Source organism: Tinamus guttatus, unplaced genomic scaffold, assembly GCF_059628265.1.
Source record: "Tinamus guttatus ecotype Peru unplaced genomic scaffold, ASM5962826v1 Tinamus_guttatus_pri_ptg000389l, whole genome shotgun sequence".
NCBI classification, from domain to species: Eukaryota; Metazoa; Chordata; class Aves; order Tinamiformes; family Tinamidae; genus Tinamus; species Tinamus guttatus.
In genome coordinates this window covers 2,767,916-2,794,297 of record NW_028288923.1, presented here as the reverse complement: position 1 = coordinate 2,794,297, position 26,382 = coordinate 2,767,916, and the positions used below count along the sequence as shown (strand labels likewise).

The following is a 26,382-nucleotide window of genomic DNA, read 5'->3' as shown; positions in this document are numbered from 1 at the left end:
CTCAAACTGTCTTCTTTCTCAGAAGTCTAAGAGAAAGTTTAGATTTCAGAAAAAAGAAAAAGAAGAAAAAAGGAAACTTCAACAAAAGCTCATATATCTTCGATTACTCTTGCATTGTATACAAAACATTTTCATTCTCCAAGTCTGAATAGTAGGTCTTGATGAAGAAAAATCATACTTGAGTCCAGGCAATTCTTTACTGTTCTGAGACTGAACAGATGCATACAGAGCTGCTGGGTGCAATCTAAAGACATGCTATCGTAAATCCCAAACGTAAACCTTACCGAGAAACAAAAGCTAATTCCTCATTGAGGTAGATAAGTACACTTGCTCTGCTAAGTGCAATACCAAAGTACAGTAACAAGTAATATTTGCAGCCCATGTGCTGATAAGGAGCAAAATGGTAAGCTACAACAAAGTTCCACCTTTTTTATTTATTTCTTTTTTTTAAATCTAATGGGAGTCAGATTACACTTCTCTTCAAATAATTAAGGGGCAAAGACCAAGATAACTCAGTGATAACTGCTATTAACCCACTGTATATATAATCTTCTGGCTCTTTCAACATCCTTACAGACACAGTTAAATCAAAATCCTGCTCTTGCACACCAAATCATAATCTGCATAAGGATTATAACAGAGAGAATGATGTTCCTCCACAAGGTAAAACTATGAACAATAAATGGAACAAGGATTAACAATTATTTATCATCTAGGTAGATCTCATGATTTGTCAGAAAACCTCAAATCTGACACCAAATCACACCTGTATTTTAATTCTCCTTTGTGGATTTAGGCCATAGAACTAGCAAACAGCTATCCCTGTGCAGTTTGCAGAGAGAAAATTTGAACAGCCTAGTAAATTATACTGCAGAAAAAATACCCCTGCCTTCTGAGAAAAGCAGCAAAGCCCCTAAGCACTGTATAAAAATGAAACAAAAGCAGCTAATAAGAATCACTCATCTACTCACCAGTTAAGTAATAATATTATGAAACAAATATTGACTAGGTGTCTAAAAAGATGTAAATGAAAGCTTGAAACTATCCTAGAAAATGCAATTAAAAGGGATTTCAAGAGGATATCAACACTATTTTTGGCTCCAAAGTAGCATCGATCATGCAATTCTGTCAAGTTCATCATCGATTGCAAATACTCTCAGATGAGGATCCTGTAACCTGCTTATAAGATCTTTTCCTATGTTTACCTCTTGTCATTAGAAAGTTTTTCTAAACACTTTATCTCAATACTCTTGCAATACAAGCTTCCTTCCCTGTCCTGACCACCAAGTGTTAAAGACATTACTACATTCCCCTGCTCAGGAGGCTTTTTTAAATATATATTTATATACTGCAAAATGCTTCTATCTGTATTTCCTAGAAAGAACCTCATTTCAAAACTTGATGTTATTTCAATGGCTCTCCTCCAGACTCTACTTTCTCCACGCTTTAAAAATAATACTACACAAACCTGAAAAAACATTTTCCGAAGTTTTTCAGAGTTGCCTTTAAGATAAAATATCACAATATATTACCTTATGTACAATGTTTACTTACCTATTCCTGAATTTGCTCCAGTGATTATAGCCACTTTTCCACTCAAGTCACGTCCCTGCAGTATTTCCATTGCAGTACTATTGCCATCATATTTTTGTCTAGTAGGAGGTTTTACTGGATTATCTTCAACTGTAAAGGCCAATCTTGGATCAAGATAAGTAGTTCTTTTGTTTATGTGGCTGCAGAAGAAAAAAATATTGTGATCCTCTGTACTCTTTAGACTTTAAATGTTCTATTTCATCTACAGTTATATATAATTCCAGTGTATTATTTACATTCCCTACTTTTTATCCCCACCCACAGCTTTGCCAAAGTGATCTGAATTTCTTATTTGTCATTTTTCTGATTGTGACAGTATACATTAAGATTTGTATGCCAGTATTTCCCGCCCCATTCAGAAATTCTTATGGGCAGAATTCTGTCACAGGAAAGTTTGCATTTCATTAGGAAAGATCATGGTCTCTAAGGAGCTCTATGAAAGGGGTGTATACCACTCTCAAAGCAAGATACTGGTAAGAAATGTAGTTCAGTTTTTTGTTTGTTTGTTTTTTAAAAATGCAAAGCAAATAGCTTCAAATCCACTAAGCAAGGGGCATGGGTAAGATTGATGTTCCCATAATGGGATTTTAGCTTTCTTCAGAAAAATTCTAGAAAGAGATACTTGGCAGCAACTTTCAGTATTCATTCCTTACTTACAGGACAGAGAGGGTTATACTTGAGAATTTTGGCATGGGAATAGTCTTTTACAATTTTTACAATTCAGTTGAGATAACCACCCCAGTTTGGCTTTTAAACTGAAAAGATATAGAAAAAGTGCTCCACTACAGAAAATAAATGTTACCAGAAATCTCTCTGCTTCTGTGAGCTCCCTCTTTCCTCAGTTTTCTAAAAATCTCCTCTGGTTCAATCTGTCCTCCCTTTTCTTTCTGTGCTTTGGATTCCAAATCAGTCAGTGCTGTAGCAATTTTGTTTTCATCTTGTATCTTCTAAGCTCTATTGCAATGTTAAAAGTCAATGACAGATTTCTGGATAACTTTTGAAGTTAAAAGATAACATACAGTATTTATATGTGAAGTTACCTGAACAAAATGAATCTACATAAACATTGCCTGGAGATAGAAGGCATTCTGAAGATGCTGATTTGTAAGCCACTAATCTGTCACTCAACTAACATTTCTGTGCATGTCAAAGAATTCAGTAAAGTACATGTGGGTGTTTGGACATAACTACAGAAAACTTACATTTCAATTCTAATTTTCTGCTTGTTTCTTTGAAAAGAACAGCTGATATTAGCACAGCATCATAACTCAAAAAAGCTAACACACAGGAAATAATTAGTCCATCTACTTGTCCATATTCTGTATTACTTACTCCACAAAATAGACTTGTCCATTTTCATCTGTCTCCTGCTCCCATCCATACGGCAGACCTAGAAAACACAGATAAAGTATCTTTTTTTGCAGGCACTAAAGTACAGTCAGATTTGAGGTTTGAGTGATTTTTCAGAAAAAAGCTGGCAAATGTCTATAGTATTTCTACAGGTAATGTACTACCTGCTGCATTGGAGCTTGAAAGGACTGCTTCCCTAACCACCATGCAATTGCACTGTCCTGAAAGTACCATATGCAAGACAACCGTAAGGACCAGCCTATTAATTATAAAGATACTCCAAAAATTTGTGTTCCTTCTCTCTCTCCTCTTTGTTCATGTAATAGCACAAAGCAGTAAAATGTGACCTTGCTTGCTAGTATGTCACACAAAAGCGATCACTGCACACAAAGCTGCACTGAAATCAAGCCACACTTCACCAGCTGGGTTTAGCAATGCACCTAGGGTCAACTAAGGAGATCAATATAAAATCTAGTTCCTGCAAAAGTTCTGACTGTTGCTTTTAAGAGTTTCACTACATTACAGAAACTTAACGAACCTCCTGCAACACGTTTCCTCTTGCCAGATTTAGGATGCTCCCACTGTGTTTTTTCTTCAAGATGACTGGAAAAAAAAGTTATTAAAAAATATTAGAAACACCTAACAATGCTCTTTCTGATGCACTTCAATCAGAGGCTTTATTTTGTTTTTTAAATACAGTACAAAATATGACTTGTCAAAAAATATATATAAACATATTTTCAGAGTATGCAAAGCTAACATACAGGCACAGAGCTTATGTTAAAGGCAGCAACAGTGCAACACCTTTTCACCTGAACTGTATTTACACACACTAGCAAGACTCTTCCTTAACATTGATCTAGTTATTAATTTAAATGGAGTTAAATCACAACTAGCAGCTAACAATAAGGCCCACTGAATCCATGAAAGTGACACCTGGCTATTTTGAGGGTTCTCAGACCATCCAGTGATTCCCCCTTGAAATGGGTTATGAAGGGCATATAAGAAGACTTGGCCTGAGAGCAACAACTGACTAAACAGAATTAGCAGTGCTCATAAAATGCTTTTTACTTTATCTGATATTTGTTTTGTCTCATGTTTGCAGGTCAAACCTAAGAAAGAAGCCAATCCACCAGAGGTGGGGTCACATGGGAGGGAAGAAGTCTTACAGTTTGAAGCAAACTGAGGCTCAGACTCCAAGATCAGTGTGGATACAGGAAACGGTTGTGTAACAGTAGAGAAAAATATATACACGTGCAGTCCACCGGGTTAAAGCCGGTTCAAAGACTTCAAAACACTACTGAAAAGGGCAGGGACGTGGCAGCTTTCCGAGTGCCCCAGCAGACGGTGCCAAAGTTCCAGGGCAGTTCCAGTCTGGAACTCGCCAAAGCTGCGGAGGCGCCCGAGGAGGGCGGCCGAGCACCTGCTGCCACCGCGCGCATCGCGCCTCCGTCCCCGCAACGCGGCTACCGCCCTGCGCGGGGCAGCTCCCCGCCCCGGCCGGCTCCCCCGCGCCGGGAGGCCCGAGGGGCGTCGCGGCGGGACGGCGGCGCCGCCGGCAGCTCCGCCCTGCGCGGGGCGGGCGCGGAATGGCGGCGGCCGCCCCGCCGGCGCCGAGCTGGGCGCGGGACAGCGGCTGCCCGCCGCGGCAGGCGGCCGCTCGCTTACTTGGCGTAGTAGACCCAGCCGTCCCTGGTGGTGCGCTCCTCCCAGCCGGGCGGCAGCTCCTCCTCGCTGTCCGTGTCCTCCAGCCCCGCGTACTTCAGCGCCGCCATTGGGACAGGCGCCCCGCGCAGCGCCGCCGCCTCACGGATGTAGCGGCGCGTCACCCCGCCCTCTCCGGCCAGGCCGGCCTATCAGGCGGCGCGGCGGGCCGCGGGCATGCTGGGAAGTGTAGTCCGCCTTCCCCGCGGCGCCCCCGCGCGGCGGCGCGCGGAGCTGCGTCACGCGCGGCCGCGGCACCTGCGCCCGGGCGAGGCCGCTTCGCCCCGGGCCGGGAGTCCCGGGCTTGGGCGTTCAAACGCTCCCTCTCCCCGAGGAACAAGGCGCAGGCTACAGCAGGATAATGAACTGTTTCTAAAGCTTCTCGATGCAGGCGGGAGGTCGAGGACGCGACCTCAGGCTCTGGCCAAGTTGCAGGGCCTCAACATGGCGGCCTGTGCCCATTCCTCCCAGCCTCCCGTCCTTGGGGCGCTTCGAGTGCCCGGGCTTCTCCTCCGAGCAAAGCATCCCGCCGCAGTGCGTAAGTATCACTGCACCCTCATGGAGCACGGGGTGGGGGAGAGACGCCCATCCTTGGGGACGACAAGGAGGGCCTCCAAGACCCCCTCCCACACCTGGGTCACCCGGTGACCCCAGCCCCACGGCCCTTTCCAAGGACTGAAGCGCTACAAGTTAAGAGGACAATGCAGAAACATCGGTGTTAGAGAAACCTCCCCCATGGTAACCAAAGCAAAGGTGCCCGTGCTGCAGCTGGGGCAGAAGTGCACCGTGCATGAGTGCTTCTCAGCTGGCATGAACCACCCGTCCTCATCACTGACAGTGGTTTTTGTCGCGTACCTATATGCCGAATCCTCGTACATATTTGCGTAACTAAACCCAACTGTTAGCATTTGTAACAGCATCTTCCCATTGCAGAGTGGCAGTGATGACTGGAGACTGCGGCAGATGGCAGTGCAACCACACAAATAAAAGTTCCCTAGGTCCTGTGGGTAACATTTTTATGCACTATTTGAGGCCCTGACCTATATGGCTCACTCACTCCACACTAATGGTGTGTGTGTCTCTAGAAAAAGCAACCCGAGCTTTTTTATGCCTTGCTACTCCCATCGCTTTGCATGTTCCTCTGAGAAATTGCACCTCCTGAATTATCTCGCCCTGTTAGAGATACATACTCGTGCTTCCTCAAATGCCAGTATTCATGGGAGTGGGTCACAAATATTTGATAATTTGGCTACTCACATTATTTACTGAATTACTTCAAAGCAGGTTGAAATTCAACCATGTTTTCCTGTTAAAAGTTGTGGCAAGATACATTCCCTTTCAAATGCTGAAAGGTATCTTTGCCATTTTCTCCAGCTTGAGTGTGTACATGTGTAGAATTGCTACCTGTTTTCTCATTTGCATTGCAGAAAATGAATGGGTCTGTGTGTTACTTAATATGGTGATCTCATTCATCATGTTTGTTCAGGCAGGGTAGTAAATATTCCATTCTTCCTAAAATCTTCTGTCACTTGCTTTGGGTGTCATATTTTAGCAGAAAGTGCGTCAAAGATGTCATTCTGATCCATTGCTGTGGCAATCCTCTAAATTATGATGCCAAGGCTCTTAGACCACGATTAATTCCACAGCTTGCCAGGAAGTGGATAAATTAAAACAAGAAGACATTTAGAAATGGTTGTTATTTTCACAATAACATAAATGTCAATTAGAATCTTAATCTCATTTTCTGTTAGCTGTATTTTAAAACATGAAAATTAAATCTGTTTGGCTGCTTTCTCCCTTGGAAACTTAGACAACATAGACATAATTTTGGTCATGTAATTCTGCTGGCAAGCCCGAGGCAGCAAAAGTCTTAACATTTCCTCAGTGTCAGTCACAGGCTTATTTGCTTTGCTTGAATCATGGCCATTGCCCATCCAAGTTTTGGGTACCGATTTTTCTGACAAAGATTTTGATACCGGTTGTCTGGACAAGAGAGAAATAGTCATGACATACTGTAAAAGCATGCAGATGCACAGCAAAATGTTGATTCATCTCTTTGATAGAGCATGTGTCCATTTGTCAGAAATCACGATTTAGGAGTATGATAAAATTCCGAACAGCTACCAGGTCATAATTTTTCAGCAGCTGTCAGCACATGTTTGCATAGGCTGCAGCTGTTTCTTTTCGGGTGAAAATCCCGCTTCCACAATGCATACCTCACCCCTTCTTAGCTCAGCATTATATTAAAACACTGTATTTTGCTGTATGGTATGGGCTGCAATAAAGTTATTTTAGAAATGCATTGGAAAATCTTGAGCTAATTCTGATCTTGCTTAAACTGTTGATAACTGACATCAGTGAAGTTTTACTTGATTCGAATCTCTTGCAATATTAAATCCTTGTACATCCTCCTCTCAGTTACCTTTGGATAACAGTACACTGTTTATCTATTTAAAAATCCTGTTTCTGTTTCATTCTCCCTCTGAATCTGTAATAGTCATCTTAGCGAAATGTATCACATCTGGTTCATGATAATAGCTTCATTTATTTATTTTGTGTTTATTTTTGTAGTAACATTGTCAGAATGCTTCCTCGACGCATGTTGCACACAACTATGTACCAGCATTTAAGCTGTCCTATAGAATTTTGTTTGAAAGCTCCTTTATCAACCAATTCAAGATATCCATATGCTTGCAGTGCCTTTTAAAATATCTGCAAGTGCAAGGGAAAGCAACCAACTATCTGAAATCAGCTGGCTTTCGTTCATATTGCGTTTGGTCTTCTGCGACAAGTCATGCAAATGTTTATGTAAGGCCACCTACAACAAAGTAAAGGCTGCTCAGACTTTCGGGCATGTGTAGACTGCCACGAGCGAGGCAGTAAGTTTAGACCCAGCAGCCCAGGCGCTTCCTGTAGGGCTCTCTGGAGGTGAGAAAGGCTGCGGAGAAACATGGCAGCTCAGATTAATGACAAATATCTTATTTTTGTAAAACAGCTATGTAAGTCATTAGTCATGTTTCTTTGTTTGAAGTTAAATGGTCTACAGTCTTGCAAACTGAAAATGTGTCCTGTAGAGTCAGCTTTGTCATCTAAATAAAATAAATTAAATATCATGAGACCTAATGTATGCCTCTGAGGCATTTCGCTTGGTAATTCTCCTCAGCAGTCTATTATCTTCTGTTTATGGTCCTTCAGCCAGTTTTCATTCTGCCTGAAAATCAATTTGAATTCAGTAAGAGACTAGCAGCACATTCATTTACATTCCTGACACCCACCAATTCTGTAATTCAATAACACAAAGGCAGTCACAGTTGCTTAGTCTACTAACTTAGTGTTAAGATGATCTAATGAGAACAAAAACACTTATGGGAGTGCAAATTAAGGAATACATTGGCTTTAATTTCAAATGTTACATAATGACGTGGAAAACAGGCATTTCATCAAATGGTTCATCTGTACAGGAGAAAGAATATTCAAATGGTCAAATTCTCATGTTGGCACCGCATAGCTGGATTTTCAAAAGGACTTGAGGTGTTGAGTGCTAAATCTTGTGGAATCTTGGATCCCAGTTCTGAACATTATACTCTTTAAAAACTCATCATGAGTTCCCTTGAAAGTCTATCTTTTATTGTACAAGATGTTTGAATTAAGGTACTCACCTTTCCTTACTGAATAAGAAAATGTGTTCTGTGTTTTGAAGAGGGACCAAGGGAGAAGTTACTTCCAAAAATAGTCTGTGCTTGTGCAATCTTTAAAAATGAAAAATAGATCTTTAAAGAGTAATGGTTAACAATGTACCCTCATAACTCATGTTTCAGTTGCTTTTCTTGGCACGAGAAAGTTCTGTACTGGAGCCTCTCTTCCATAGTTGAACAGAATCCAGCAATTTATACCTCCAGGCAAACTCACAAAACTCTTCACATTTACTTTGTTTTGGATGGTAAATTGAAACTCTCAAAATGTGTTAACAAAAAAAAAATCTTCAAACACACACTTTTGTATTTCTAAGCCAAACATGACTCTAATGGACATCATCTGCTATAAATATTTAACTAATGTTCTGAAACTGAAACACTACATATTACAGTGATAAAAAGCTGATCTCAGTCCTCTCATCTAAAGGTCATTTTGCTGAACATTTTTCACATTATTTATTGCCTTCTAATAATAAGTGTGATTTCTCTGGGAGCAGAGCTTGATAACAGACTATTTCTCTTTTTACGCAATTGAAGTCTATTGTTTCTTGATCGCATAGAAGTATGTGAAAAACCTTCCTATTTCCTGACACAAGAGAGGGAACAGAGTTGCCTATGTAGTGAGCATACCACTGTTGAGTAAGCAGGTGAGAAGGAAAAGTTCTTCAAACTCCGAGGCATTTCCAGCAAGGCTTCCTGATGTATAGAGAAGGTAAAAAGCTAGAGTAAACATCACCTCCTCATCCTGCCTGCTTGATCTGGCAGCTAATGCAGACCTGTGACGCAGGCACGAGTTGTGCCAGCTGTGCATTACTGCTTCCTCAGGACCGAGTCTAAAGAAAAAAGGCTCATCTACAGCACCGGAGGCAGACAGCTGTACTCAGGAGAGTTTCATAGCTCAGACTCAGGTCCATGCTAACACAGTTTCCAAAAAGGAAAGTTACGTCTGGCTGTGTCAGAACATGGCTAGATTGAACATGCGGCTTCGCACAGCTGACTCATAGACTTACCTTTTTCAGTTTAGCCTGAAGGATGTCTTTTCTCATCAGTTGTTTTGAAGAGGATAACTTCTCCAGTTGCTACCAGGCAGAGCTAATCAGAGATAAGCTTTTCATTTTTGGTTCCTTTACTTCTCTCTACCCAGTCTCTCTCTTTTCCCTCCAGGGAGAAAAAAAAAACCTCAAAATTCTCTGCTGAATTTCATCATTTTTCCTCTTCTCCTTTTTTTTTGATGGCGGGGAGAGGAGTGGAGTGGGAGGATGTTGGTTTGACCACACACCAAGACAAGTCTTTGACAGTCCCAGGTATATTAATGAGCTCCTAAGAGCCTTTGTACCCTGCATAATGATGAACATCTGCATCTTGCAAAAAGCCTGGCATTTCCCTGCCTGTTCACCAATGGCTTTTTTTCTCTATTCTTGCAATAACTAAAGGGTCAGCAGTGTAGTGCATGGAAAAGGAAATTGGCAGAGTCTCCAAAACATTCTATTCTCATCACCTTCCTTTAATATTTTAGTAGAATTACTCAATGCATATGGCAATCATTTCCTTCTAATCAATATTTCATATATAACTTTCCTTATTCACTCCCACTTACTCTACTTATCAAGAAAGCTGGATGAGACCATTGGGGGTATCCTTCCCCGATACTGAGAATAGATTAAGAATGCTGGCAGCAGGCTTGCAAAAGTACGTAATTCATAATTAACACAGAAATAATTTGCTAAAGGTTAAGAAGTCATTATTGTATGCCTTATTAAACAGTTATTGTAAGGACCAGCCAACAAGTGTATTGTTTATATAGCCTGTTCTGCTGTGCTTAGAGTAGTTCTCAAAATGTCTAAAATCAGTGGGCCACCTAGCACCTGCCATCTAGCCCTTTGGAAGTACCTCCATGGACTATTTTGTGCCTCATTGCCAGAATGGATTTCATACGATTTTTTTGTATTATTCAGGTTAATACTTCTTTTTTTTTTTTTTTAATGGTGATTTCATCATATGGATAGGGTTGTTCAGGAGACTTTTTTGGAGGGAGGAGAGAGACCATTTTGCAAGTTACTTTGTCTAGCCCAGCAAGCAACCTTACCTAGTCTGATGAACTACCAGTCATCCAGTTTGAGGCACAAACACGTGTAACATGTTAGTAACAGTTTCTTTATTAATTCTCATTAAAAGTGTGTTTTTGCAATTGTGGCATGAGAGTCCTGTCATTGACATTACTGAGTATCTGCATACACATAAACACACATGCACAGGTATAATTTTTATGCCCTACAAACCTGTCTGGTTTTACTTGAACTCTCTAAGTAGTACATCTAGTAGGACATCTCACAAAGAATGAAAAAATCTGGATTTAAACATCGAAAAATGACAGCAAACACTGTCTTCTGGAGAATAAGGACCTCATTAAGTCTCCTAATGTCCCTGTTGTGTCAATGAGATCCAGTAGATGCTAATTAATTGCTATATATTGGCAAAAATGTAGGGAAAAAAAATGATGCTGGACAAGCAAAGATTTAGGAAGATTTGCATAATTATATAAACCATAAGATCCCATTGTCTTCCTTTTAGCATAGTGTCTTTATAGTGGAGGAGAGCAGATAACAGACAGCAGAAGCTGTTTACTTGTTACCTGATCTCAAAGCTGTGTTTGCTCCATGTGTGTTACAGAATTCCACAGTGTAACCTGGGCTGATCCCAAGAACTGACCTGGACTCTCTACAGGATCCATCCCCTACCATAGTTACTTTCAGCCAGTCTGAAGGTACGTGTTCTTTGTAAATTCATCTGAAAAATAATTTTAAAAGGATATTTTGTATATGACTATTGTTAATTTTCTAAGGAAAATGCATCAAGTAGTTACCATTCTTTCAATTATGGGTATACCAGCAAAATCACCTACGAAAATGTAGTCCTATCTCAGTTAAACTCGTTAAGAATATGTTACGACAGAACATAAATGAAATGTAACAGCTAGTTTGAAAGGTTCCTTATTCAGCATAAACACGCTTGCCAATCCTTTCGAAAAAATCTCGAAGTACTTCAACAGTATTAATAAAATTTAGCACCTTGTAAAATCGCTTTGAAATAGCTATATATATTCCTATTTTATAGACATGGGACAGATTCAAGGAGATGAAGCAGTTAGAATTTAATCTCATTTAAAGCAGTGGAGAAATTCCACTGAAATTTTGTCATAGAGCTAGTATTAAAGCTTACATAACAGATTGAATGGAATGTAGAATTTTTAAAGTGCTTTTTAGCAACAGCTTTTCAACTAACTGTTGTAATGATCCAAAATGGTTAGAGAGATTATTATTAAGCAGTATTCTCTGAAAACACTATGTTTTAATCAGCAAAGATCTCATTACTTTGTTGAAGGTGATATGTATGATGATACCGCGTACATTTCTCAATGTTTATTCTTCTAATTTACCTGAAATAGATGAATTGTGTTAGAAAGAACATGTGGAAACCTCAGATATAATGGGGAAAAAAAATTGCAAGGATATGTTAAAAATATTCTTAGTCATTCAGCATTTTACAATATTGTAAAATGGTATAACAGGTAAGCGATTTTGAAAGCTGTGTGTACGTACTAGTTTGAAAAAAATAAAAATAAAAAGAATTTACATCATTCGGCAAATAAAATTAGATCATCGTGATGATTCTTCCAAATCTCCGAGCTCATTCCTTAACTGGTGTAAATCAGTGTTGTTCTAGTGAGGTCAGTCACGTCATAATCTAATCAAGTGCAAACAGCACTTAACTTTACTGATTCAACAGAGAGAAATGAAGGACAAGATACCATGATAATGTCTATCTTTAATATATACCCAGAATATCTCAAATAATAGTAGAAGTTGCCTTCAAAAAGGGTATATTCAACTCTTTCCTTCTGATTTCTGTTGGTATTTCAAATGTAACACATTTTTTCTTCACTGAAAGTTAGTAATTCATTTTGCAGTTCTTACTTCTTTTAGTGAGGATTTGCCTGTCCCATTAATTCTATTAAAATATCTGGAGTGCATTCGGTTGCAGGGCCAAGCCTGCGTTTCCGCTGGGTTTGCAGTGTTATTTGGTAGACCTGGATAACCCAGTGACAGGCTGCTTCCTAGAATTCCCAGGCTTTACTTCATCAACAGACTCTGGGGCCAACAGGGTGCATGGACCGGAGCTTTCCTCGAAGCACCTCGTTTGTATCACAGCTGTCCCAGAGCAGCACTGTGGCAGCCCAGAGGGTGAACGATGACACAGGATGCCAGCCTTTCATTTCTCCTGAGCTGCTCTCCTCCCAGTGATCTAGATGCTGCCATTGAGGCCGGTGGGACAATTTACATTCATACCCATCAAAATGATTTATCAGTTCAGAGGTTCTCTAGCAAAAAATAGACCGTATTTCAAGAACAAGTAACTTGATACCTGCATTGCTGAAATACCTTTATAATTCTGTTTAATTTCTTTATACTCGAAGGTTCAGAAAAATTACTGGTGATCTATTTTATCTTAAACTTTTTCCTGTAAAGCTCTGGCATATGTTTTGTTGGTTAGGTCTAATGTGGCTTTAACTCAGGTATAACTCCTAAACAGATAGGAAGAAAGAGACAAAGAAATCTATTTGCTTAGCTCATGTCCCTTATTAACTGAAAATCTTACTCTATGATACCTGACACTGCTAAAGGTCAGAAACAATCTATTTACATTTTTAACTATAATAATAAAACTGCACTGATAATGTCAATGATATCAGATCCAAGATAAATTTAGGCATGAGCAAACTTCTTGGAAGATCATTTCAAACCTCTGACAACAGAGAAAGCTATTTCTCATTCACTGCATCCACATAGCGATGTCCACAGACTGCACAGTCTTAAATCTTTGCATTAGCCATATATTTTTTATGAAGTATTATTTTATCTTTGTGTCTTATGTGTGAAATACATACATTTGTATTGGAAACAGAAAGTTTATTCTCTTCTTTACATTTCTCTAGCCACTTAAAATACTAATTTTGTGAATATACAATACCTGTTTGAACTAGGACTCTCTGGATCTCAGGATATCTCTATCTTGAGTGGAGAACAGTGAAATTCACCGAAATAGGATCTTACCATGTTTGGACAGGATTCCTAAAATAGATTCATATGGACTGCCCACATTTGCATTTCACCATTTTGTTCTCTGCTTAATTAGATACTAGCCACAGTTTGTTTCATGCTTTTAATCTCGGTATTTTTCACTTCATTTCAGCTAGCTCAGACTGATTGCTTCACAAAATATGTGAGATGGTAATTAGTTTAACAGCATGTTAGATTTATAGAGCAGTGCAACAATAACTCATTAGTGGCTAAGCTAATCGTGTAGTGCACACAGATATAATTACTCCAGGCATATCGGAGTAAACATGAAACACAACATTTATGGGTTGAACACTTGGCAGGGCACCAGCTGACCCAAAAAATTGTTTCTTGGGCCAAACCTACAAACCATGATTGTAATTCAGAACAATAAAGTTTATTTAATATATGCTGTTTCACAGGGGGGAAATTCGGGGTCCATGCCAGAGGACGCTGGGGCAGGAGCAGTGCTCGTCGCTGCTGCTCCTGCGATCCCGAGCAGGGGCCGCAGGTGCCGGAGGCCCTGGCCTGGGAGGGCTGGGACGCGGCTGCCGGGCGGCGCCTTCAGCACCGCGACGGGGACAGCGCCCGCCGGCCGCGACCCGCGGCGGAGCGGGGAGGGAGCGGCGGGGCGGCCCGAGCGGCTGGGGCCGGCGGGGATCGACCTCCCGTACCCGGGGAGCCGCGGCAAGGGGGGACCGCCGGCAGCGGGCACGCACGGAGCGCGGGAGCAGCGCCGGAACCGCGTCTGCGGCGCGGAAAGCGCTTCTGCAGCGCGGAAACCGCGTCTGCAGCGCGGAAACAGCGCCTGCAGCGCGGAAAGCGCTTCTGCAGCGCGGAAACCGCGTCTGCAGCGCCGGAACAGCTTCTGCAGCGCGGAAACCGCGTCTGCAGCGCCGGAACCGCGTCTGCAGCGCGGAAAGCGCTTCTGCAGCGCCGAAACCGCGTCTGCAGCGCCGAAACAGCTCCTGCAGCGCGGAAACCGCGTCTGCAGCGCGGAAACCGCGTCTGCAGCGCCGGAACCGCGTCTGCAGCGCGGAAACCGCGTCTGCAGCGCCGAAACCGCGTCTGCAGCGCGGAAACCGCGTCTGCAGTGCGGAAACAGCTTCTGCAGCGCCGGAACCGCGTCTGCAGCGTCGAAACAGCTTCTGCAGCGCCGGAACCGCGTCTGCAGTGCGGGAAACCGCGTCTGCAGTGCTGGAACGATCTCTGCAGACCCGGAAACCGCTTCTGCAGCGCGGGAACCGCGTCTGCAGAGCCGGAACAGCTTCTGCAGCGCTGGAACCACTTTGCAGCTCAGCAGCCTCCTTCACAAACAGGGGATGTAGGGGATGGCCTGGGTATTCAGGGCAGGCACACTGCTATGCAGAATAACAAGAGCCTTCCACCTTGCAAGTCTGAAGGTTTCTTGCCAATGATAAATCCCTCAGTCTATTCAGGTTTCACCCCACTTCAAGGCTGGGAAGGCAGAGGGAAAAAAAATCAGGTTTTTCTCCACACCTTTCTGTCTTAAGCTGATGTCTGCTTTGTTGCTTTCAACACCTCCAGAAATAAAACCAGGGAATTAGCTAGTATAAATAGAAGAAGAATTACCACAATTTCCTGTTTTGACCCAAAGTCTGTTGAAGTGAATTAAAATTCCTTTCCCTGCAATAGTTTGCAGGGAAATGAATTTTTGCAAATCAGGCCTTTGCATCCTGAGTGGACTGGTAGGGGCCTACAGGGAATTTATCTCCAAAGCAAATAGCTCTGCAGATCCACTTCTGCTTTTCTTTTTCCTTCACTGGGAGAGGATCAGGATCTAAGAAAAATAAGCTGCTTTTGAGGCAGCAGTAGGCCTTTTCACTTGCAGCTGAATTTTCCAAAAAGCAAAAGGAACTTGTAATTTTTAACAGCTGTCTGCTTCAAGACTACTTGAGACTGCTTGTCCTAAAGACTACCGCAACATTTGTAACGTTTCTGTAGTAAGAGTCTGGAGGAATCTGGTTGAAAGACAGTTGTTTTTAGTAGAACTTTTTTCATTCACTTTACAGAATAATGCAACACTATGAAGGCCCCTGCTCTGTTTTTCCTAATGATGTGCATTTTATTTTCACAAAATGATTACATTTACCAAGTCAAATTACATGGTGCGGTAGTAGAATGATAAGAGATGCCTTGTGCTTCATTCCCGTCACTTTGAAGGCTGCGTATCCCTGAATAAGCTGTTTTTCATGATGTTGATTTAAATTGAAGAGGCAGATTATTTCAAATTCAATGAGTTTAATAATTACTTGCATTTGGTATCTCTGATACAGATAAAAGGTGTCTCATTTAAGAGTATATTACTTACTTAAACAACTGAAACATCTTTAGAGTCTTGTCAATACTGTGCTGCTGCTTTTCTTGTTAACTGCCTATGTTTTTCTTTGGTTACAGTGACAGACATGATCTGTGTTTGCAGAATTTCCCATGCTGCTTCTCCATGAGAGTATGAGAATAAATCAGGGTAAATGTAGCAGGATCTGCTCTTTTAGGTTGGAATATATCTGTCTTCTGGACAGCCTATCTAATTAACTATATGATCATATATGTAACTATATCAACTAAGTTCTGTGGATTAAGAATGGTCTTCAACACATGATTATATTTATTATGAGAACAGTGTTGTGAATATGAAAATAGATGGTCCTTCATTGTCTTGAGCAGTTTAGTCTCTCTGGGACTTGCCCTCTGTATGCGCTTAACTCGTCGGCAGGTACAGCTGCTGCTTGTGCTCTTTCCTCTGGGCCTGCTACGTGGTCTTTACTTTCCCTCCATCATTTTGTCATGTTTTAAAGGGTGAAGCTCAGTGCATTTTTCCATCCCAGAGTGCGGATGGCAGCTGTGGGGGTGTGTGGGCGATCACACAGGGCCTCGGCTGCATCCTGCCCGGGTCTGGAGTCAGACCCGCTGCGTGCGCACGCGCGCCCGGGAGCCGTGCTGGCGTGGCGGGGTCTGCTGTGCTACGGGAACTGCAGTGCAAGCCGCAGGCCGGCTCTCCTTGCTCAAAGTGAGAGCACTTCAAACGAAGCTCGTCCAGTTGGGTTTTTAACCTCCCTCCATTTCAGCACTGAATTTGGCTCTGTCATTAATTTTCTAATGATCAGTTTAACAAAAAATGTGTAACTTTGCATGAAGTCCTTCTGCTGTGGGTTGGAAGGCGGACCGAGTAAGACCTGAAGGTGTTATCCAGGCCTTTTCCTTTAGCAAACAATTAGAAGAACTAAAAGCAAGATTTGTTATAAAATGACACAAAATTGACTATTTTCTGCATTCTTCTGTTATACCACTAGGTGTGAGTATTGGAGCTTTTTCTGTTGGTTCAGAATCAGACCTATTTTAGAAATTCATAAAGTGTTGAGAAATTGAATGAATTACAACACATAATACAATGCATGAAGTGATTGCACCTCATACACCACTTAGGCACATTGGGATCCAAATTTTGCCCTACAATATGGAAATACATTAGTCTTAGTAACCTTTAAGAAAAGCACTAGGAAAGAATGGTCCTCACATGTATGCTCAAGCTCTCAGAAATGCTACTACACTTAAATACCAGCAATTGCAAATTTATTGCACAGTTTAAAGATATCCTGCACAATTAGAAGAAAAAAATTAAGAGCTACAATATAATTAAAGAGTTAACTGAATTCCATTATACAAGAAAGAAAATGCAGTTTATAACATGAAAATAAAGCAGTATTGTGAAGTTAAGAACAACAAAAATAACAGCACATTTTACTTCCCTTCCAATGTCAGGTATTAAATTGGAAATTCGCATGTGGGCAAAAACATGGTCGTGTGGCCTGCTCCTTTGTGCCACTTGGGAGTGCTGCCTGCCAGCTGGGAAGAGGTGAATGTGCGATGATATTGTGCCAAAACGGGGGTCGTGGGTCGCTGTCCACGCACGTTGAGGCTCAGGGGACGCTGCTGCAGAGCCTCTCTCTGCCCTGCTGCAGGGAGGGCTCCTGCACTTCTTGCTGCACACAGTAAGTGGGAGGCAGTAGAGACAGGGTTTAGTCCCGCCGTCCCACTGTTGTTTCTTCTGTGGGAACATTCCAGGTAATTTTCAATATTGAGTAGTTAATATTGAGATAATCTAGTTAGAAGCGATCACATTTACACTAGCTGATATTTTAGAGCTTCTAGTTCCCCCATTTTCTACTGGTGCATCATTTTTAACTCCAATATTTTAACAATTTTACATCAGATTTTCCTATTTTGCATTCTTAAACCATAGGTAAAAATTTTGAGCACAGATCCATCCCGTCAAACTCTATAGAATGATGACCATTTTTTGCAGGAGCTTGCATAACTCAGAAGTTCCTTTTAACCCTAGCATTCTTAGGAATCCTGGGGTCCCCAGGCCTTGTGCTGGCACTCGCCATCGTTCAGCAATCTGTAAACTTCCATTAGATTCCCGAGAGCCTGGAGATCAAGCAAATGCTATTCTACCAAGGAAATACAAAGTACAGAAGTAGAAGGTAAAACCCCAGCAACCCGAACATCAGGCTGAGAAAATATGGCAAACCATGATGCAATATATATCAAAACATAACATATAGTCCTGTACATGGTGAGAGCACACACTAAATATAACATTTTTAGCATCTGAATAGAAAATAAATTAATAAAGAAACTTTCTGTCTCAAGGAAGACTGAGTACAATGCAGAAGATGGATATTTTTAACTCACCACTCTCTAAGTGGTAAGGGCAACTAACATGCAAAACTGCATGTTTATGACTCATAACATGGTCATAATAGTTTGTATATGGAATTATGGGATGAGAAATTCACAAATATATCTTTTGGCAGTACGGCAGACTTCATCCACCCACTTGCCTTGTGATGATTGAGAAAAAAAGACACAGTTCTCTCGCTTCCCCCCATTTGGTTGGGAGCGATCCCAGTTGAAGTACTCTAGGACCATGCCATTGACGTCAACAAATTTCCCTTCATTTATCATGTCATTGACACCCAACCAAAACTCAGACACTCTAGGCATGCTTTTCTTGCCATAGTCTCGAAGAATATTTGTTTCATCGCTATTCCTTGGGATAGCCAGTGTCCCACCCTTGGCTATGCAGTCTTCGTTGGCTTCATGAAAATGTTTGCTGCCTTCAGACACAAGGTAGCACTTCTTATGGGCCTTGGTCCCACGAAGACACACTGCGAACAGGTAACAGTTGGCATGTTTAGTAAAAGCTTTAGCCTTAAGTAATGTTTCCTAAAAAAAGATAATTTTTAAATGTATGCTGAGGTTTAAGCAGGCAAAGCTTTCAGCAAATGAATGTCTTGTGTTTCTGCTGTCTCTAGAGGGTGGTCCTAAACACAGCAGTGGAAGCGGTCAGGTTCCGTTGCTGCTGTTCGTGCCGGAGCTTGTGCCCGGCCGGAGCGTCGGCGCCTCCCGGGCGCTCTGCAGGGCACCCGCGGGTGGAAGGGGCCCGCGCGCCCAGCACCTTGTTCTGTGGCTGCCCAGAGAAGGGTCGCGTAAACAGGGTAGACGTAGCTGGGAGCTGAACATCACAAAGTGCTCTGGAAAAACTTGCCCCTATTTATGGTTAACGAACCTGAGGCATGATCTCAAGCCTCAGGTTCCTTCTAGCAATTTAATTATGTGATGATTTTTTTTTATTCTGCCATTTTTATTCTGCTGTTCAATAACTCAGATTTGCTGTCATTATATCTCATTACTTCTTTTTGTAAGTACCTCTATTGTCCCACATTTTACTTTACTTCATCTGCCTCTCACAACTGATGGAGTGGATGAGGAATGGATGTTTCTACTTTTGGCAGACGTTAGTTAGTCATCAGGAAATCGTATTTGGCTTTATAGTAAGGAGATAGATTAAAGGCTTTTCCATATTTATGATGTTTAAGTGCCAAAGAAAAGTGTTATGCATTAGCTTCACCTAGCTCCTTGCAGATGAGTGAAGGACAGAAAACGTGAAAATGTTATTTTAAATGTATCCTGCTCACCAGAAAAATTCTGATAAGAAATTCATAGTGCAGTTCTCTGTCTTAATAATTGATAAACGTATATTGCCCCCTGCAGAAAAGTATGCATTTACATCTTTATTTCTTCATTTATGGAATTTTGAGCAAAGTATTTCCCTTCAAAATCTAAATTCAAATGAGGTAAAGTAATTTAAGTCTATAAACTCTTTTAGAAAAGCAAGAGTACGCTCATTACTGAGCTTGCGTGACGATCTGAACCAAATAATCTAAACATTTGCATTTATAAATCTGTTTGCTTTTAGGTTTACAACCACATGTGGTAACCAAAGGTATGTCAGCGTGTCCCTTCCCAAGCCCTTTCCTTGTGCTTAGTTTTATCTGCTGGAACATATCAGGGAAGTTTCCATGTAAAGTGCAAATGTGCTAGAACGCGACGTTGGCGTCTGCGCGGCAGCTGGAGTCGCCTCCATCACTCTGTGTGGAGACGCTTTTAGGAATGAACCTTTAAACTTTGCTTTCCAGCTCCTCTAATACTTGAAAACTTTTAAGAAAAATACATGCAAGAAGAGAACACGACTTGAAGGGGTGTTCCTTCTGCCTTCATGAAGGTAGAAAAGGGCTGAAATAAACTCTTGTAACACCTCTTTTTAGAATCCTGCATCTGACTCCTTCCAGCCTGTTTCATTTATTGCTTAAATTCATCTTGTACTTATGTAACAAGTACATTGTGAAACAATATAAGCATCTTCTGTCCTGATGTTTCTATAATCTGTTTCCAATTCCTGTCCTCTGTTCTGGTAAAAAAGTAATCATTTGATCAACAGGATATGGAAATGCACTTTGAATCATATTCTCTGTTTCAGTTCTTTAGTATTTTCAGTTATATATATATATATATATATATATCTCCATCATGTTCCTCAGCTACATTATGAAGGTTATCATTTTATTATGGGGCTTACCCTTTGCAGCTGCTAAAGTTGACAAAAGCCGAAGAAAAATAATAAGCATATTTGCTGTATTTCAAACCTTTTAACAAATTTTATGTTCGTAGGATAGATCAGAAAGAATTTACCTACCTCTGTGATGCTGCAGTAATGATGAGATTTGTTTTCTTTCAGGAAAAAGTACATGTTGCTAAGTGGCAGAATACATACATTTCACAATAACATTTCACAATATGTAGAAAAAAGACATGGGAATTCAGACAAAAGAAGCCAGATTGTAATATATGTGTTTGGAAATGCCTTTAAACTAAAAAAAAATGGTTACTTCTTGAAGTTTCAGGAGGCCATAAATAAATGCAAGTAGTCAGAGCTAGAGGGTGATAGCTTTCTTTTACTAAATTTGCAATCCAGTTGAGCAGTTTAGGCTCTGGATTTAGACTATAGCTCAAAATAGGTTTTGAGGATAGAAATTCTCCAGTCTCTGGTTTCATTTCTAAGCCACTGCATGATTACTTTCAAGCTCCCTCTGGTAGCAGTACAAGAACTACTTTTAAACAAAAGTTACTTGTCTAGCATAGGCTTCCTCTTATAAGAAATTTCTTAAGTATGACTTTTTAATTTAATAGAAAAATATTTTCAAAAAGCTCTGCGTAACTGAACACATAAAACAGGATAACCAAGATATTACCGTCCATAAGCAAAATACGTTCTGTTTAGTGTGAATGATGTCATTTCCTTTGTAATGTCCTCTTGAATGTGTTTAATTGCCAAGTTTTGTGTTGACAGCTGTGTAAAAGTACGTCTAGTATGTCTAGTACGTGCGTGTATATTTATTCTTTTCATTTTGCTTGGAAAATTCCATCTGGCTATTTAAATACTTAAAGGACTCTGCGTATTGATTCATGATATTTCTTAAATCATAGTGGATGCTACTTTACAGTTTTATGGCAACATTCACGTTTGAATGTAGCAAATCACACATCCTATTTTAACCTGTCTTTTCCAGATATCCTCAGCTTTCTTCACAAAATTGTCTTCATGGTTAGCCCATGTTTATATCCAAGCTGGGGACTTAACATGTTAACACTCTGTACTCAGAAACCCAACATTCCTCATGTTGCCTTTTGTCTAATTAGGCCTAAAATGAATGAGAATCACCACGTAGGGCTGTGCATAGAAAAATCAAAAGCAGTTCTTGTCCCAGAGGGCTTTACTGGAGAATCATCACTCGTGTACCAATCACTTGTATACCATTAGATCATCCGGATGCATCTCACTTGATTTTGCTTGCGTGCTTCCCTCAGCACTTTTCTCCTCATTACAGCCGTGGCGTGGCATGTCCTTAGGGATATGTATTCCTCAGAGTCACAAGTCCCCGTCAAAGAGATGGGTGAGAGTGAGGAGTGGGAGAGAGGGAAGGCAGTGATGCGGTGTGAGCTGATTTACCTGTCTGAAGTGCCTGCATTTCTTTCAGAGCATTTACCTCTCGCCACAGCTTGTCAATCTGGGTCCTTAGGTCATCCTTTTCTTAAATAAAATACACACAGTGATGAGTAGAGGAGCAGAATAATACCTTTTATGTCAAAAACTTTTTCAAAATACCATGATTTTCTGCATTGTTGAGATACCTTCTAAAATAAAGAGTTTTCCTTAATGAAAGTGTTAATTTCAGCACTGACTATGTACAGGCTCAAAAGTAAATATGCAATTTTTGCTGTAAAATAGATACTAGCATACTAAATAGCCATTAGCAACATCAAGAAACCATGTTTTTCAAACACCTATGATGATATATGCCAACTGAACGTGAGATTTAAACAATAAAGGTGAAAAATAAAGGTGCTTTCCTCCTGTTTTTCCAGGAAGCCTTATAAGTGCAGGATGCAAGTTTTGAATATTGGAAGAAATGTTAATGTGGGGAGCATAGAGCTTCCACACACACATCCTGTGATTTCGAGGCAGGGAGGGACAGAGAAGCCTGCTGGGCTGCGCTGTCTCCCTCCTGTCTGGTGCTGGAGGAGCACGGAGGGGCCTGGGGAGCTCGGGCAAGACCCCTGCTCGAGTCACCCAGATTCACCTGAGTCACTGCTTTCTGGCACAAAAGCACCAACAAAATGGTGAGACAAGAAAAGATGCTCATTTGCACATACAAACTCCTTTCATGTCCTCCTAAATTTCTTAATAATTATAATAACCCACTACCATTAAACAACTAGCAGGCATGTTTCCATTGCACAAGAATACAAGTTGATTGCAGCAGTAATCAGACCTTCCAGGAGCCACAGTAAAAAGCACAAATCTTTCACAAATAGCTGAACTAACCAAACAACAACACCAACAAAAACATTCCTTTAGATCCATGTTACCTCATCCGTTTGCACTAGGATTTGGATAGTTAATCTGGAGCTTTAACTCTCAGTCTGGCCAGATAGGAATTCAAAATGAGAAACATAACAGGTGAGCTCATGGTATAACATTTTTCATAATGGGACACTAATGCAGATCTCATTTCTCTACCCACACTCTGAATTTCACAAAATCTTGGAAAACTTGAATGTCATTAGGGCTGACAGACAAATATATGAGTATCACAAATATGTAAGGATATCTTTAGGACACAAAGCTAAAAGAGATTCAAGCTAGAGAGATTCGAAAGAAGAAATAAGTATATGCAACTGTATAGCTCTGAAGTAGCAAAATCGTTTTGTAAAATGGTTATATTAAAGCTGCATTTCTTTCATTGACTTGGAGTTTAAATATTTGCCAACAGTATAACCTCCATCATACTCTCTTTTATTAGAAATAGCTTTTAAATTAAGTGTGCAGATACTTCCACACATCATTCAAGTTGTTTTTATATATATATTTTCTCTGTAAGCTTTGCCTGGGGAATTTATCTTTTTCTGCTAATTCTTTTTTATTAATTTGACTTGGCATTTCACAGTGCTTCTCACTCAGGTAAAATTATATTACACAACTATTAGACAGACGTTCTGTTAAAATTGGCAAATAGTACAAAAATCTGAACAATAATCCATGAAGATTTAATATTTTATTCTGCTCTTTTCCACCATGTGTACATGAATTTCCATTTTGCTGATCTTAGTCAATATATATTAAATAACTAAGAATCATTGGCCAGAATCCTCTCTAAGCTATACCCGTGAGTCCTAAATTATGTCAGCAAAGTTGAATAAGCATAACAGAGCAAGATATATGCAACTGTTATGCAGTTCTATTTATATAACTCTTTTTTCTCATTATTCTTGGCTAAACCAACCATCATAAAAATATTTTAAAGACAGACATAACTTTCCTATGTTAATAAGCATTTGTATCATATTAGTTTCTGGTTCATGGGGTATTATTTCAATACACATAAAGCTCCATAAAGTCTATAAGCGTCTCTCCCTCTTCCCGGTTAATGCCCAGTACCTTTCACTCTACGTTTGCTGTGCTTCCTGGCTTTGAGTTTTGAAGCCTGGCTGGTAGTCTGATCCAGCAGTAGTATGCATATGAGGAGAAAAATCCTAAATCCAGCTTGAGCCATGTCTTTCAAAGAAAAAGAAACTTCAAGAACTTCTCTTTAGTGGCTACGAGAGCAAGTCACATAGACACATCTCGGTAGGAACTGACTGAGGTCAGTTTTATAAAAGTGTATTGATAGGGTTGGCTGTACTCCTTGCTTACGAAATGTGTTTAATGCTTAACTGGCTCAGCATAAGGTACCCCCTTGTTCTCATGTCTCATCTGAAATTCTTATTTCCTTGCCGATTTCAGCTGAGACAGGTTGCTTTTGTGGAGGAAATACCAGCACTGAACAGAGCCCTGATTGCCATTACCGAAAGTCATTTCTTCCAAGGTAATGTTTTATCTTGAGGCTGAAAGGGTTGGACAAGCAGACGGATGCTCAAGAATGCTCTGTGCAGTGGCAGGGTTGAAGCAGGAGGCTTTTGCAGTGATGGTTTCCTCCAGCATGGATCTCTTCCAGTCTGGTTAAGCAAGGGCAATGATTTTATTTACATTGAAGCAAAGAGAATATCGTCCCTGAGTTCAATGGCAGCAGGCCATTAAATACATGCTTTGAGTTTCTAAAAATTTACACACACGTGTGCATGCACATAGAGTGTATATAGCTGATAGATACATATCTTATGAGTCATTTATTAATCTATGAGGAGTATTAATTCTTGGTAGATAGCATCTTTGATTTAGCAGTAGCCTTTTTGGCCACGTATGGTACATACTATCAGCAGAGGCTAGTTAGAGAGACTAAAGAGTGCCTCCTCCACAGAGTCCTGATTACAAGGGCCAGAGGAAGGATGCTGCTCTCAGTGAAGCACAAGACACTCAAAGCAGGACCGTGTCTCTGGATTCTGGAGAGCTCTCTGCATTTGTGTCACAGATTGCCAGGTTTTTACTGGAACTATAAGAGCAAAGACTTATTACTTTATTAAATGAAAGCTGAGATTTAGGAACATTCTGTTATACTACATGGATGCAGAGTTGCTGTTTTCAACCCCCACATACACTCCAAAACCGCTTCACTACTCAGAATGTAAAAGCACAGCAATGGCATCTGTTTCAGACACCTTAAAGCAACCGGATGGATGTTACTTGTTCCTAGTTCCAGTAAACCTCTATTAATCATTAGTTGATATATGCATCCTTATGTGATGAAATGTCGTTTCAGAGGTTCCTCATCAAAATATTGAAATATATTACATTATATAGGGAAACGTCTGGATCAGTAATGCTAAGTCCTGAGTCCTCAAGGTTTTAGAGAACATGGGACATCAGGGAGAGTTGTTATGAGTCTTATCCACCAAAATCTTCAACTCACCACTCATCAAATGCAGCTGGCACATTTCAGTCCTCATTTACCTATGGAAGGAGCTACCGTTCTACCTAGTGCTCCAGAGATGCAATGTGAGCTCTCCGAGAGGAAAACAAGCATCTTGGCAGGGGAGCAGGTTCAAGTTTTGATCCATCATTTAGAACATTTAGAACTAACCAGAGGTTCAGGGTCAATCTATATTTTATCCCAGTGATATTGGGACATCAATGTAAGTTAATTAAGGAGAGACAGCAGAATCAATAAATGCCTGTATTTAGGTTTTTCCCTAGGTCCCTCCTGAGAGGCTGAACCACTGCAATTTATAGCCTGACATATGAAACTAGTACTGATTTGGGGTTACCTCAGTAAGACAGACTGTATCCATGGTACTGCTGGAGCTGCTGCTCATGGGGCTTGGCTGTCCCAGCTGCAGGACACTCGGCTTTGAGAGAGGCAGGACACACAGCCAGGGTGAGCGAGCATTTTCGTGGGCCTCTTTAAGGACTCAGCACCCTAATTTACTTGTTCCTGCTCTTAGGAATGTAAGTTTTCTGACACAGACTTTCTTTTCATTATATGATGGGAGTCTGACAGAAAAAGGTTTGTCCTCCACCAAGGTAAGCACACAACTCACTAGAAACAGAGGCATAAAGAAAACATAGATTTGGTGTTCCGAAAGGTCTCAGCCAAGAGCCCAAGTGAAAAACTGTACTTTTTTGGAGTATGCCATGTAACACCCTTTTAAGAACAGACCGATGCCCTGTTCTTAAAGCTCCACCCAAAGCAGTGCCTCATTCGGTAGTCTTGGAGCATTTTGGCAGTATGCAACTGGCTCAGCTGGATTTCATTCTTGAAACCCAAATCACAAAGCTGTCTTGCAACTGCTGTAAGAAACTGCTAGGGGATTGCTCATCTAGCACTTGCTCAGAGTGCCTGAGAAAGAGAGCCCACTTGTGCTTAGGGGAACTGCAGAGCAAATGAAGAAGCAAGTTTGATTTCTTACATAAAGCATGTGGGCAGGAATAGCAGAGAAAAGATATATTGCTAGGTGATTTCTTAGTGCTACTCTGAGATAGCAGGAGATGAGACTTAGCAAAAGGCCTAGAGCTGTGCTGAAGTAAATACCGGGTTTATATGTTGTTTGAAATCAGCATT

At 40.9% G+C, this 26,382-nt stretch overlaps 2 protein-coding genes across 2 annotated transcripts in view; both read right to left on the bottom strand.

The window, feature by feature from the left end:
- The window catches only part of WWOX (WW domain containing oxidoreductase), a 426,479-nt gene extending 421,729 nt beyond the window's left edge, over window positions 1–4,750 (bottom strand). The window contains exons 1-4 of the mRNA XM_088530845.1: window positions 4,612–4,750; window positions 3,482–3,546; window positions 2,926–2,983; window positions 1,555–1,733 (exon numbers count right to left, since the gene is read on the bottom strand). Coding sequence (XP_088386971.1) covers window positions 1,555–1,733; window positions 2,926–2,983; window positions 3,482–3,546; window positions 4,612–4,718 — 409 coding nt within the window. The 5' untranslated portion in view covers window positions 4,719–4,750. The remainder of the gene's footprint in view (window positions 1–1,554; window positions 1,734–2,925; window positions 2,984–3,481; window positions 3,547–4,611) is intronic.
- Window positions 4,751–18,209: 13,459 nt separating this feature from the next.
- On the bottom strand, window positions 18,210–23,940 carry CLEC3A (C-type lectin domain family 3 member A). Its single transcript, XM_088530816.1, has 3 exons — window positions 23,826–23,940; window positions 21,837–21,917; window positions 18,210–18,654 (listed from the first exon to the last, which is right to left on the bottom strand). The coding sequence occupies exons 1-3, from the start codon at window positions 23,938–23,940 to the stop codon at window positions 18,263–18,265; spliced, it is 588 nt and encodes a 195-aa protein (XP_088386942.1). The 3' UTR covers window positions 18,210–18,262.
- Between the last annotated feature and the right edge of the window lie 2,442 nt (window positions 23,941–26,382).